This window comes from Bombina bombina, chromosome 4 (assembly GCF_027579735.1).
Source record: "Bombina bombina isolate aBomBom1 chromosome 4, aBomBom1.pri, whole genome shotgun sequence".
NCBI classification, from domain to species: domain Eukaryota; kingdom Metazoa; phylum Chordata; class Amphibia; order Anura; family Bombinatoridae; genus Bombina; species Bombina bombina.
The window spans coordinates 851,302,852-851,316,790 of NC_069502.1; the positions used below are offsets into that span (position 1 = coordinate 851,302,852).

General features: G+C 35.2%; 1 protein-coding gene across 2 annotated transcripts in view; it reads right to left on the bottom strand.

Moving 5' to 3' along the window:
* Window positions 1-4,929: 4,929 nt before the first annotated feature.
* The window catches only part of LOC128657286 (gastrula zinc finger protein XlCGF53.1-like), a 163,249-nt gene continuing 154,239 nt past the window's right edge, over window positions 4,930-13,939 (bottom strand). For both annotated transcript variants that reach the window (XM_053711569.1, XM_053711568.1), the window contains one exon: window positions 4,930-5,845. In XM_053711569.1, coding sequence (XP_053567544.1) covers window positions 5,535-5,845 — 311 coding nt within the window. In that variant the 3' untranslated portion in view covers window positions 4,930-5,534. The remainder of the gene's footprint in view (window positions 5,846-13,939) is intronic.

A 13,939-nucleotide genomic window follows, 5' to 3' on the forward strand; every position in this document is an offset into this window, starting at 1 on the left:
ACACAATTCCCCTTGTCACCATCTACCCAATTCCAGTGTCACTATATATATATATATATATATATATATATACACACAGTTCATTATGAGTTAGACAGACAGATAGGATCCAGACTAACCCCTGGACCTGGTAACAACTTTATCTCCTCCTCTGGGACTTGCACCTATGTTGTCTGCCTAAGGCCCTTGGCTAATTTGCACATTAATACACTCTATGAACAGAGAATTGATTGATTGATAATGTTTGCATTGTGTCCTCCTTTTCTTTTCACTCCACCATAATACAGTAAGTAACTTACATGTGTTTAGTTGGCTTATATTGATTTTAATCTCCTCCTCCCTGTAGTAATTTTGTTTTATTTAGTCTGTTTTATGCATTTGCATTCCTTATGCCATGATTTAATGTCATTGTGTTCCCAAATTCATTTCACTAGCGCTATGGAATTTGATGGCACTTTACAAATAAATGATCATAACAATAATATTGTAAAGCTAGAAGCTTGCAATGTTCTGCTTATTTTTACTCATGTTGAGCTGATTCATAAAGCTAGTTGTTTTTTTATAATAGATACAAACAGGGCTTTATTGCTTAAAACATTTGTAAAATAAAGATATTCATATAATACAATATCATAGGTTTATAAAATCAAAAGTGGTACTAAACTGAAATTAATTTAAAGGGACACTGAACCCAAATTTTTTTCTTTCATGATTCAGATAGAGCAGGCAATTTTAAGCAACTTTCTAATTTACACCTATTATCAATTTTACTTCGTTCTCTTGCTTTCTTTATTTGAAAAAGAATGCATCTAAGCTATTTTTTTGGTTCAGAACCATGGAAAGCACTTGTTTATTGGTGGGTGAATTTATCCACCAATCAGCAAGAACAACCCAGTTTGTTCACCAAAAATGGGCCTGCATCTAAACTTACATTCTTGCATTTCAAATAAAGATACCAAGAGAATGAAGACAATTTGATAATAGGAGCAAATTAGAAAGTTGCTTAAAATTGCATGCTCTCTCTGAATCACAAAAGAAAAAAAAATTGGGTTCAGTGTCCCTTTAATGAATTGCTTAATGTGAACACATCTCATATTTTATCTTCAGTTAAGAACTTTGTTTTAATGGGGTTTTGTTTTTCTTCCTATGAAGAAAGAAAAAAATGCTGTCTTGGATTTAAAATTATTTACCATGCAAAGAAAAAATTAAAACTTAAAAATAACTTTTGCTCAAGAAAAAGCCAAAACCAAGTAAGTTCCATCCTTATTTTTACACTGTCTGGAGCATGTTTATTAATAGCTAATCTAAACCTTTAGGAAACATAAAAAGGGATTCTTCCTTTAGACTGCCATATAGTTAAGCATGATACATCAATCCAGAACATGTTTCTTCTGCTCCAGAGTCTAGTGGCAGTTTACTTTATACCACTCCGGCCAGTACTTTCATGAAGTTCCTGAAGCACAGTTCTTGTGCTGATGGAACGCTGTAGTGAGTGATGTAACAGATAAAAGACCATTTTTACGCAATATGTGGTTCCGGTCTCTTCAGTCCCGCTATGTGAGTGGGTGTGTTCTATATATATATATATATATATATATATATATATATATAGTGACACTGGAATTGGGTAGATGGTGACAAGGGGAATTGTGTCTTAATGAGACTTGTGCAATCACAAAAATATCCAATTGTCATCCTTTATTACCTCAGTGCTTGTTGCACTTTAGCCTCTAAAGGGATTTTAAAGAAATGGATTAAAAAAAAAAGCTGCTCTGAAATAGCGATTCATTGTCACTCCTGATCAGGTCAGGAAGGATGAGGCAATCAGTACTTCATGCAGACACAATATTGGGTTTGGTTGTGTCCTGATTAAGGCCTGTCTATGAGCGTTATTGCTGCACACGATTAATAAATTGTTTCTCCCATGTACATTGTTAAACACAGTTATTAATTACCAATCCTGAAATAACATCATCTGTTGAATTAGAAGTTTGTTACTATATTTCATTGTCCCTACAGCTCTTTTCGCAGGTCTGTGACATATCTCCTTATATTATTGCAGACAGGTGACACATTTATGCCCTTCTAGTTTTGTTTGCTTGAAAAATCCATAGTACAATTTAGCAAAGGAAGCAGACTGGTGAAAAAATCTTCACGTAAGTGGATGGGAGCACATGACAATGGTATTGTTACTGAATACAAATGGTTTAAACAGTTGTAAATGCTGTACAAATGAGCTGTGCAGGATATTTGTTACTGAAATCTGCTGGGTTTGAGATGTTAAATCTGATATTATTAAAGGGATACTAACTCGGCTCCTAACCTTTACATTCTTGCTTTTTAAATAAAGATAGCAAGAGAACGAAGAAAAAATTATAATAGGAGTAAATTAGAAAGTTGCTTAAAATCGCATGCTCTCAATCATTAAAGAAAACATTTGGGTTTAGTATCCATTTAACTATTGCGTCCTCTCTTTTTAGTGTGCATCACAGACTTTTCTATACAGTATATACTTTATATAAAGGTACATAACAGACCTTTGTATATATAATATATTTTATATAAGGTACTACACGCTTTTGTTTTCCATGAAGCCCCTTATACTTTCATCTTCTCTTTTGGTTACAGAGATTTGATGGAAAACCAACAAGTATTTAAAGCTGCCCTAAAGAAGGAAGTCAAACTGCAGAGAAAGTCATCAGAAGACCATTAAGCTTTTAAATAATCCTTCTTTGTAAACTACAAGCAGCTTTCTGCAACTTTAACATTTATATAAATAGTTTTAATAAAAAGTTTATAACCACAAATTGGTTTTGTCATTTGTTTTCCATTTGTTTTTAACTGTGTTATGATTACATTGCAATGTATTAAGTGCTCTCTGAAAAGTTATAATACGCTCTTGCATTTAAAACATCTTAGAAGACAACAAACGCTGCAAACACACTTATCCTAAGAACACACATAGAACAAAATAATATATAGCCTACCAGTTCGTAGTCAGAATATCATCTGGAGGATATGCAAGTAAAGGCAGCTTTCAAACAGAATCTGAGAATTTGAGGGTAAGCAGTGAGTAAAAATAGCCTATTGATTGACAGGTAGGTTAAAAGGGGATGAGACATGTGGGGCAGGGGAGATATATAGCAGTGAGCAGCAGCAGAGAAGTCCCAAAGAACAATGTGTACAAAGAATATTTGTCACTAAGTCTTTTGCACAGTGTCATCGTAGGACTCCAATCCATTAATTCAGTAGACTGGACATATTCTAAGAATAAAGTAATGAAATATGTTATTATGAATTTTTAGGTGAGTTTGTGGTTAATAAAGGTAGCATAAGCAAGGAGTTAAGGAGTCTTCCTTAAAATTAATGACAATATACCATTATATTCAAAAAGTCAGTTTAATCATATACAGTCCTTAGTAAGAAGTTTTAATGGAGATAATATAATGGAAAACATACAAATCTTATGTATGATGCAACACATTCTATATCATGACTTTTTTTAAGGATGAAGGAAATAGATAATCTGCTCTCTAAATTGCTAGTAAAATATAAAACAAACTTTTGGGATTTTGATTACCAGCCGATAATCCTATTAGCTATGAGCCATGTAAAAACCCCTTAAAAATGAGAATATTTCCACTGGGCAGACAATGCAACAACTGAAAATAGAAATGCAGTTTGCTACACAACTGCCAGTCGTGCCAAGTGCAGAAAATGTTGTGATAAAGTTATCAAGAGGTCTCACATACAATATAGGGGCTAGATTAAACAAGGTGAACTAACGTGCATGAGCAACATCGGGTTCTATCACGTAAGTAAAATTTCGCTCATATTACAAGTTGAAAGTAAACGTGATTGCCCTGAGGTCAATCACATTTTACATTAAAAGTATTTGGCACAACTTCAGACTTCAGTAAAGGGCTAAGGGGTTAAAATTTTTTCCCCCAAATACAACATTAATACATTTAAAAATAGTTACACTTGAATAAACACTACTTGATTAAAAATTATTCATATGAATATTATGTAAAAAGTATAAGGGTTCAAGGGTATATGACATGTTTATTACTCTCGTTGGGTATAGTGCACTTGGTTAAACACGGTGTTCACAGTGATGGGATTCAGCCTGTTCTTGCCAGTTCCTAAAATTTAGAAAAGTGTAGTATTTGGAGAAGTTAGAGAATCCATTGCTAAAACCCACTAGAACCTGTTCATAAAAATTTGAGAATCCCCACCCCTGGGTGTTAGTTTTTTTTAAGTCTATGGGGAAAAGTTATCACGGTTGCGTGTTGGGTTTTGCACCGCAAAGTTTTTAATTTGTAATACACATGCAATCTGAAGTGTGCAAAAAGCTTACTTCTAGCTGTGTTTTCACTCTAGTGGGAGCTCTAAATACCGCTCCAATCTAGCCCATAGTGAAGCTGCTGTGTGTAGAGTCCATAAAACATAATCCACCACGATAAAGGGTCCATGTACTTAATGTGTCTGGAAATACAAGGGTATATGCAGTCATGGCCTAGTCACATTGCAACTGGAAAGAGGGAGCTGTGTGAAATCACTTCTGTAAAATGGCTTTGCCCCCTGTATGATGTTTCTGATGTATAATAAGACTTGCTTTGTGAGAAAAAAAAAACACATTCAGAACCATTAAAATGCTTTCTCTCCTGTATGGATTTTCTGATGCTTACCAAGATGTGCTTTCTGAATAAAAGATTTTCCACAGTCAGAACATGAAAATTGCTTCTCTTCCTGTATGAATTTTCTGGTGTGTACTAAGAACTTGATTTGTGGATAAAACATTTCCCACATTCAGAACATGAAAAATGCTTACTCTCTTGTATGAATTCTCTGATGTTTAATAAGATGTGCTTTCTGAGTAAAAGATTTCCCACAGTCAGAACATAAAATATGGCCTTTCTCCCTATATGAATTTTCTGATGTTTACTATGATGTGCTTTCTGAGTAAAAGATTTCCCACAGTCAGAACAAAAAAATGCCTTTTCTCCTATATGAATTTTCTGATGCATAATAAGATTTGAATTTAAAGTAAAACATTTACCACATTCAGAACATGGAAATGCTTTCGCTCCTGTATGAAGATTCTGATGTATAATAAGGTGTGCTTTCTGAATAAAAGATTTTCCACATTCTGAACATGAAAATGGCTTTTCTCCTGTATGCATTTTCTGATGAGCAACAAGCTGTCCTTTCAGAGTAAAATATTTCCCACAGACAGAACATAAAAATGGCTTCCCTCCTGTGTGAATTTTCTCATGTGTAATAAGACTTGCTCTGTGAGTAAAACATTTACCCACATCAAAACATGAAAATGGTTTCTCTCCTGTATGATTTTTCTGATGTAACAACAAGATTTCCTTTTTGAGTAAAAGATTTCCCACAGTCAGAACATGAAAACGGCTTTTCTCCTATATGAATTTTCTGATGTATAATAAGATTTCCTTTAAGAGTAAAACCTTTACCACATTCAGAGCATGAAAATGCTTTCTTTCCAGTATGAATTTTTCTTATGATTAATAAGACTTGATTTCTGAGTAAAGCATTTTCCCACAGTAAGAACATGAAAATGCTTTCTCTCCTGAATGATTTTTCTGATGATTACTAAGATTTGATTTCTGAGTAAAACATTTCCCACAATAAGAACATGGAAATACTTTCTTTTCTGTGTGAATTTTCATATGATTACTAAGAGCTGATTTCAAGGTAAAACATTTTCCAGATTCAGAAGATAAATTTCCGATGCGGCTTCTTAGATTGTATAGAAGACTGGAAGAAGTGTCAACACTTTGACAATAACCAGGATTATTGCAGTTTATAAATTCCCCTGTTGATAAGAAATAAAGAAATAAATGGGAGTAATGTTATTTATTAATGGCATACTTATTTTTATCTTGAAAGCATTTTAATTTAATTATTTGAGTTTTTAAACCACTCTTTATATCTAATGTGTGTGTGCACAAAACATTGTTTATTTTTGTAGAATGTTGCCTTTATAACATGTCCTTTATTTGTAATGAAGATTTTCTTCACAACAGATTGTCATTTCATATATATATATATATATATATATATATATATATTATATATATTATATATATATATATAATATATATATAAAAAGTAATTGTATAATGTTTAAAAATAACTATGCAGTGAACATAAGCAAATATATATTTCTGGAATTTAGTTTGTTATAATGTAATTAAAAAATATTTAGTCACATTAACACTTTACAACCATTGTCTGGTGTGCAAAAATGTTGCTTTAGTTATTTGCACCCATAATGCCTCTTATATTGACTTTGTAATGCTCGTTTCCTCTTCACTACATGTTGTACTGTTGGATCTCTAAGTACCCATATGCATTTTTAGTGTAGTTAAATGTAAATTTCTTTCATGTAATTGGCAAGAGTCCATGAGCTAGTGACGTATGGAATATACATTCCTACCAGGAGGGGCAAAGTTTCCCAAACCTCAAAATGCCTATAAATACACCCCCCACCACCACACCCACAATTCAGTTTTACAAACTTTGCCTCCTATGGAGGTGGTGAGTTTGTGCTAGATTTCTAGGTTGATATGCGCTTCTCAGCATGCTGAAGCCCGGTTCCTCTCAGAGTGCAGTGAATGACAGAGGGATGTGAAGGGAGGTATTACCTATTGAATACAATGGTCATCCTAACGGGGATTTATTTCATAGGTTCTCTGTTATCGGTCGTAGAGATTCATCTCCTACCTCCCTTTTCAGATCGACGATATACTCTTATATACCATTACCTCTACTGATTCTCGTTTCAGTACTGGCTTGGCTATCTACTTTATGTAGATGAGTGGTCTTTTGGTAAGTATGTCTCCTTTATTTAAGACACTCTCAACTATGGTTTTGGCACTTTATATTAAAGTTCTAAATATATGTTTTGTACTTATATTTGCCATGATTCAGGTTAATCAGTATATTTCCTTTTTGCAGACTGTCAGTTTCATTTTGGGAAATGCATTAAAAAGAAAAAAAATTCTTACCTGAAATTTTCAAATTGACTCTCTTTTCTAAATTGCGGGTTGTTAGGCTTGCGGGGACCGCAAAATACTATAATTTATTGCGTCAATTCTTGGAGCGAGACTTTTTTGGCGCGAGAATTACGTTTGTTGACGTAATTTCGGCATTTCCGTAGTCTTAGTTGGCGCCAAGAGTTTTCACGTAGTTGCGTCATCTATGACGCTTGTGTTTGTTGCAGACTTTCTTGGCGCCAAAAAAATATTTTGTCAGTTGTGGGCGTCATACTTGGCGCCAAATTTTTGACATTATTTAAGTCTTATTTTATTTCTGGTTTCCAGAGGCTTATTTTGTTTGCATTTTTCCCATTCCTGAAACTGTCATATAAGGAAATTGATATTTTGCTTTATATGTTGTTTTTTCTCTTACATTTGCAAGATATCTCAAAACTGTACCTGTATCCGAAAACACTGTTGGATTCCTGCTGACTGATATCAGTCCTATCAAAGCTAAGTTCATTTATTTTAATGTTATGAATTTTTATCTTTAGCTATGGTTTGTATTAAGTTATCATGATAAACTTTTACATGCAGAGAAAATGTCCATCAGTATTAATGCATTGTCTATTGCTATTCTTTTATCATCTAATATACAAGATATACCTGGGCATTTATAAGAATATTTTTCTGATTCTATTCAGAAGGCTTTGTCTGCCATCTCGCCTTCTAATAACATGTAAAGGTCTTTTTTAAAACTTCTCATTTAGTTGATGAATTTTCAAATGACCGACAACATACTGAATTATCCTTCTCTGATGAGGATTTATCTGATTCAGAATATCCTTCATCAGATATTGACACTAACAAATCTACTTTTTTATTCTTAAATAGAGTACATTTGTTCTTTGTTGAAAAAGTGTTGATTATATTGGATATTGAGGAGACTAGTCCTCTTAATTTTAAGGATAGCTAACATTTAAATTCTGTTTGTTAACCTCCTGTGGTTACTTCAGAGGTTTTTTCCCAGTTCCTAATACTAGGGAATGAAATAGGCCTGGTACTTCTTTTATTCCTTCTTTAAGGTTTTAAAAAATTGTATCCTTTGCCAGCAGTTAGTTTGGAGTTTTGGGAAAAGATCCCCAAAGTTAATGGGGCTCTCTACTCTTGCTAGACGTACTACTATTCCTATTTTTTTTTTGGTTGGAAACTTTAGCGCAACAAGTATCGGATTATGATTTGTTTAGCATTGTTAACTTGATTCAACATGCTAATAATTTCATTTGTGATGACATTTTTTGATATTATCAAAATTGAGGTTATATCTATGTCTTTAGCTATTTTAGCTAGAAGAACTTTGTTTCTTATATCTTGAAATGCTAACTTGATTTCTAAATCCAGATTTCTATTTTCTTTCCTTCCAAGGTAATAAATTATTTGGTTCACAGTTGGATTCAATACTTTCAACTGTTACTGTGGGGAAGGGAGTTTTTTTGCTTCAAGATTAAGTTATAAGGCTAAATCTTAAGCTTATATCTGTTTTTGTTCTTAATAAGGAACAGAAACCTAATTCTTCCCCAAGTAATATGTTTCTAATTGAAAGCTTTCTTCAAAATGGAATGAATTCAAGCCATTTAAGAGATCAAAGCCAGCCCCCAAATTTGCATGAAGGTGCGGTCCTTATTCCAGTTTAGCTGGTAAGGGGCAGGTTAAGATTTTTCTAAAGTTGTTTGGTTCAATTTGGTCAAACTCCTTAGATTGGGGTACAGAATAGGATTCAGAGTAAGACTGCCTGTGAGAAGACTTTTTCTCTCTCACATATTCCAGCAATCCCTGTAAAGGCTCAGATTTTCCTGTGTGTTTCAGACCTGGATTGAAAGTGTGTTTCAGACCTGGATTTATCTGGGGTATTCATACCAGTTCCGTTTCGGGAACGGGGTCTGGGGTTTTATTCAGAACTATTCATTGTCCCAAAGAAAGAAAATCTTTTGATTTGTCATGTAAGAGTATCTTTCAGAATGGTGATTATAAGGTCTATCTGCCTTTTGTTCAGCAAGGGCATTATTTGCCCACAATAGACTTACAGGATGCATATCTTCATATTCTGTTTCATAAAGATTATTTTCATTTTTTCTGAGATTCTCTTTTTTTAGACAAGCATTACCAATTTGTTGCTCTTCCTTTCTGGACTAGCGACAGCTCTAGGAATCTTTTCAAAGGTTCTCGTGTTTTCCTTATTTGAACGATATCTTGTACTTGCTCAGTCTTTTCGTTCTGCAGATCTTATATGATTCAACTTCCGTTGTTTCTTCAAAGACATGGGTTGGAGGATCTTTTTACCAAAAAAGTTCCTTGATTCCTCAGACAAGGGTCACCATTTTTAGGTTTCCAGATAGATTGTGTCAATGTCTTTGTCTCTAACAGACAAGAAACAATTTATGTTGGGTTCAGCTTGTCGGAACCTTCAGTCTCTACTATTTCCTTCAGTAGCTATATGCATGGAAGTTTTAGGTCTCATGACTGCAGCATTGGACTCGATTCCCTTTGCTCGTTTTCATATGAGACCTCTCCAGTTTTCAATGCTGAATTAATGGTGCAGGGATTATTCTAGGATATCACACCGTGATCACAACAGATGCGTGTTTTTAGGTTGGGAAGCTGTCTGGGGATCTCTGACAGCACAAGGGGTTTGGAAATCTCAAGAGGCGAGATAACCAATCAATATTTTGGTTTTTAGACCGACAATGTCACAACTGTGGCGTATGTCAATCATCAGGGTGGGACTCACAGTCCTCAGGCTATGAAAAAAGTATCTCGGATACTTGCTTGGGCAGAATCCAGCTTCTGTCTAATTTCTGTGGTCCATATCCCAGGTATAGACAATTGGGAAGCGGATTATCTCAGTCGTCAAGCTCTCAGTCTCTTCACCCAGATGTGTTTTTTCAAATTGTTAAGATGTGGGGCTTCCAGAAATAGATCTGATGGCATGTCATCTAAACAAGAAACTTCCCGGGTACCTATCAGGTCCGGGGATCCTCAGGCGGAAGCAAGTTTGTGCTGCTGGTGGCTCCAGCATGACTGCCCAGGTTTTGGTATGTGGATCTTGTTCGGATGGCCAGTTGCCAACCTTGGCCACTTCCATTAAGGCCAGACCTTATATCTCAAATAATTAAATTTGATGGTATGGAAATTGAACGCTTAGTGCTTAGTCATAGAGGTTTCTCTGACTCAGTGATTAATACTATGTTGCAGGCTCGTAAATCTGTGTCTAGAAAGATTTATTACCGAGTTTGGAAGACTTACATTTCATGTTGTTCATCTCAAATTCTCTTGGCATTCTTTTAGAATTCCTAGAATTTTACAGTTTCTTCAGGATGGTTTAGATAAGGGTTTGTCTGCAAGTTCCTTGAAAGGAAAAATCTTTGCTCTTTCTGTTCCACAGAAAAATTGCTAATCTTCCTGGTATTCATTGTTTTGTACAGGCTTTGGTTCGCATCAAGCCCGTCATTAAGTCAATCTCTCCTCCTTGGAGTATTAATTTGGTTTTGAGGGCTTTACAGGCTCCTCCGTTTGAGCCTATGTATTCTCTGGACATTAAATTACTTTCTTGGAAAGTATTGTTCCTTTTGGCCATCTCTTCTGCTAGAAGAGTTTCTGAATGATCTCCTCTTTCTTGTGAGTCTCCTTTTCTGATTTTTCATCAGGATAAGGCGGTTTTGCGGACTTCATTTAAATTTTTAACTAAAGTTGTGAATTCCAACAACATTAGTAGAGAAACTGTTGTCCCTTCGTTGTGTCCTAATCCTAAGAATTCTCTGGAGAGATCTTTACATTCTTTGGATGTGGTAAGAGCTTTGAAATATTGTGTTGAAGCTACTAAAGATTTCAGAAAGACTTCTAGTCTATTTGTTATCTTTTCTGGTTCTAGGAAAGGTCAGAAGGCTTCTGCCCTTTCTTTGGCATCTTGGTTAAGCTTTTGATTCATCATGCTTATTTGGAGTCGGGTAAGTCCCCACCTCAGAGGATTACGGTTCATTTTACTAGGTCAGTTTCAACTTCCTGGGCTTTTAAGAATGAAGTTTTTGTTGATCAGATTTGCAAAGCAGCAACTTGGTCTTCTTTGCATGCTTTTACTAAATTCTACTATTTTGATGTTTTCTCTTCTTCAGAAGCAGTTTTTTGGTAGAAAAGTACTTCAGGCAGCTGTTTCAGTTTGATTCTTCTGCTTATAATTTCATTTTTTTTTTCATTATAAAGATTTATAACTTTTGATTTGGGTTGTGGATTAATTTTACAGCGGCATTGGCTGTATTTATTTTTATCCCTCCCTCTCTAGTGACTCTTGCGTGGAGTTCCACATCTTGGGTATTTGCTATCCCATACATCACTAGCTCATGGACTCTTGCCAATTACATGAAAGAAAACATAATTTATGTAAGAATTTACCTGATAAATTAATTTCTTTCATATTGGCAAGAGTCCATGAGACCCACCCTTTTTATGGTGGTTATGATTTTTTTGTATAACGCACAATTATTCCAATTCCTTGTTGATGCTTTCGCTCCTTTCTTATCACCCCACTTCTTGGCTATTCGTTAAACTGAACTGTGGGTGTGGTGGGTGTGGTGGGTGGTGTATTTATAGGCATTTTGAGGTTTGGGAAACTTTGCTCCTCCTGGTAGGAATGTATATCCCATACGTCAATAGCTCATGGACTCTTGCCAATATGAAAGAAATGAATTTATCAGGTAAATTCTTACATAAATTATGTTTTTCTAAGCTGATGATCAAGAATTCTTAGAGTGTCTAAAAACTTTAGTCTCACTTTATTTCAATATAGAATAATATAGACTAATAGAGAAAAATAAGAGTAATCCTGCACATATGTTCTCCTTATCAGATAGCATATACCTGTCCTTTTCTGTATGGGGTATGGCAAGGTTGACAAATTTACTCAAAACAAAGAGGCAGTCTAAACATTCAGAAGCCAGTAATTTTAGAGTGATTTAATTGCGACTTAACTCTAGGTTGCCAAAAAAAAAAGTGGATAATGGGACTTTAAATTGTACACAATCTCAGAAAAAAATTTGTATTACTTCATCTGTTTTTGAATGGGTCATCATGCAAATCTCTACCTCAGGGCAAAGACGAACCAGTCTCGTCATTAAGTGGGATTGCTGTTACAATGCTGGTTGTCGGTAATCCCAGTGTCTGCAGGCCACAACAGTTAGTGGTTGTAATGCCTGATGAAGAAGGAGCAAAAGATCACAACTGCAGACTTGAGAAAAAATGTATTTGTATCACTTTCTTAAACAGGCTATTAAATAGCATAGACTGTATGCCTGAAAGTGAAAGGAAATTAATATTTGTAAATAAAGTAATGTATAAATTCAATAGCTGTCTCTGTTATCAAATTTGGTAAATAACAGGAAGCAGAACAAAAGGCTTCAGGTATACTATATTGTTCAGTACATAAAGTAAAGGAAGTCCCAAATGTGAGAGATAAGTACTGGATGCATAAGAAACTTTAGTATATTTAATATGTGTGGGAGGAGTCAATGTGCTGAGTGACAGCGGCACAAGCGGAGAGATCTGACAAAAGTATCAGACGCTGAGAAACAAACAAATCTTGTGCTTGCAGGTAAGGAGTGAGAGGAAAACAGTCCCAACTTACTATAGATCGTTGAAATCAGTTCAGCAATGTACCAAGTTAGAATGTTACGCCAATCCTGTTTGTTCAGTTACAGTGAGACTGCCATTTAGTGAGAGAGGCTTGGCTGTGTGTAGCAAAGATTGATATAAAGCAACAAGCAGCAGATAATTTGTAGCTGGTTTCTTAGAGAGGTAACATTGTAGAAACTTGCAGTAGGAAAAACTGGTTCTATTTTGAATGAACAAATTGTAATCCAAAAGAGAGAGCTTGGTATTTAGGCGAGTAGCTGCATTGAGCAGGAGAGCTGTAAACTGCTACAAGGAAAATAACTAAGCACCTGTTTGCACACAGGTGAACACCTAAATAGCCTAAGTCAGCTGACTTGTGAAAACATGGAACAAGTGGAAAATGCGAAGTGGATTCCTTACAGTGGTGTAGTGGGCGGCGTTGAAAAAGCTACATGTCACCACAAACATGCATGGTGACATCACAGAGGCGGGACCAGTAAGGAGAGACAATAAATGGAGTTGTATGGTTGAAGGGTGTGCAAACCCCTCAATCTTAACTATTTTACAAGTCACAGACCTCCTAGATGACTCATTTGAAAGAGAATCACCTACCGATTCTGCTACAAGGAGACAGAGAATAAAGAAAAAAGTGTATGTGCCACAACTGTAGGCAAAGCAAAGAGGAGATGTGCAGCTGTCCAGGGAGCAAGATCATGGCATTTTCTCAGATGTAGGAGCCAAGTTTCTTGACGATTCTGATGTTGGGGTTACAGTAACCATAGTAGTACAATTCTAAGTTTGCTTCTGGTTATTATTTTAGTTAAAACATAAAGAACAGAGTTTAATTTAATGATTGCTCAAAATGTAACATTGCAGTATGTAGTAATATACCCCCAGGTCTATTGCAGGGGCCTGATGTTTTTAATACAGTTTACAGTAATGATGCTAATGGATGTTAAAGGGGCATGAAACCCAAAAACAAAATGTATGCTTACCTGATAAATTATTTTCTTTTGGAATGATTATGGTCCACAGTCCTCCATAACATATGGTATATATTTCCCGCCACTAGGAGAAGGGTCAAGAACCCATACAAGAGCTTTAAAACCCTCCCACCTGTCAAATTTTATGTATAGCTGAATAGAGAATAGGTAAGAAAGGTAGGAAAGCAGGGTCTATAGAGGTTTAATAAGAATGGTCATCCATAAAGCGGGAGGGGCCTGTGGACCATAATCATTCTGAAATAAAAAAATTTTATCAGGTAAGCA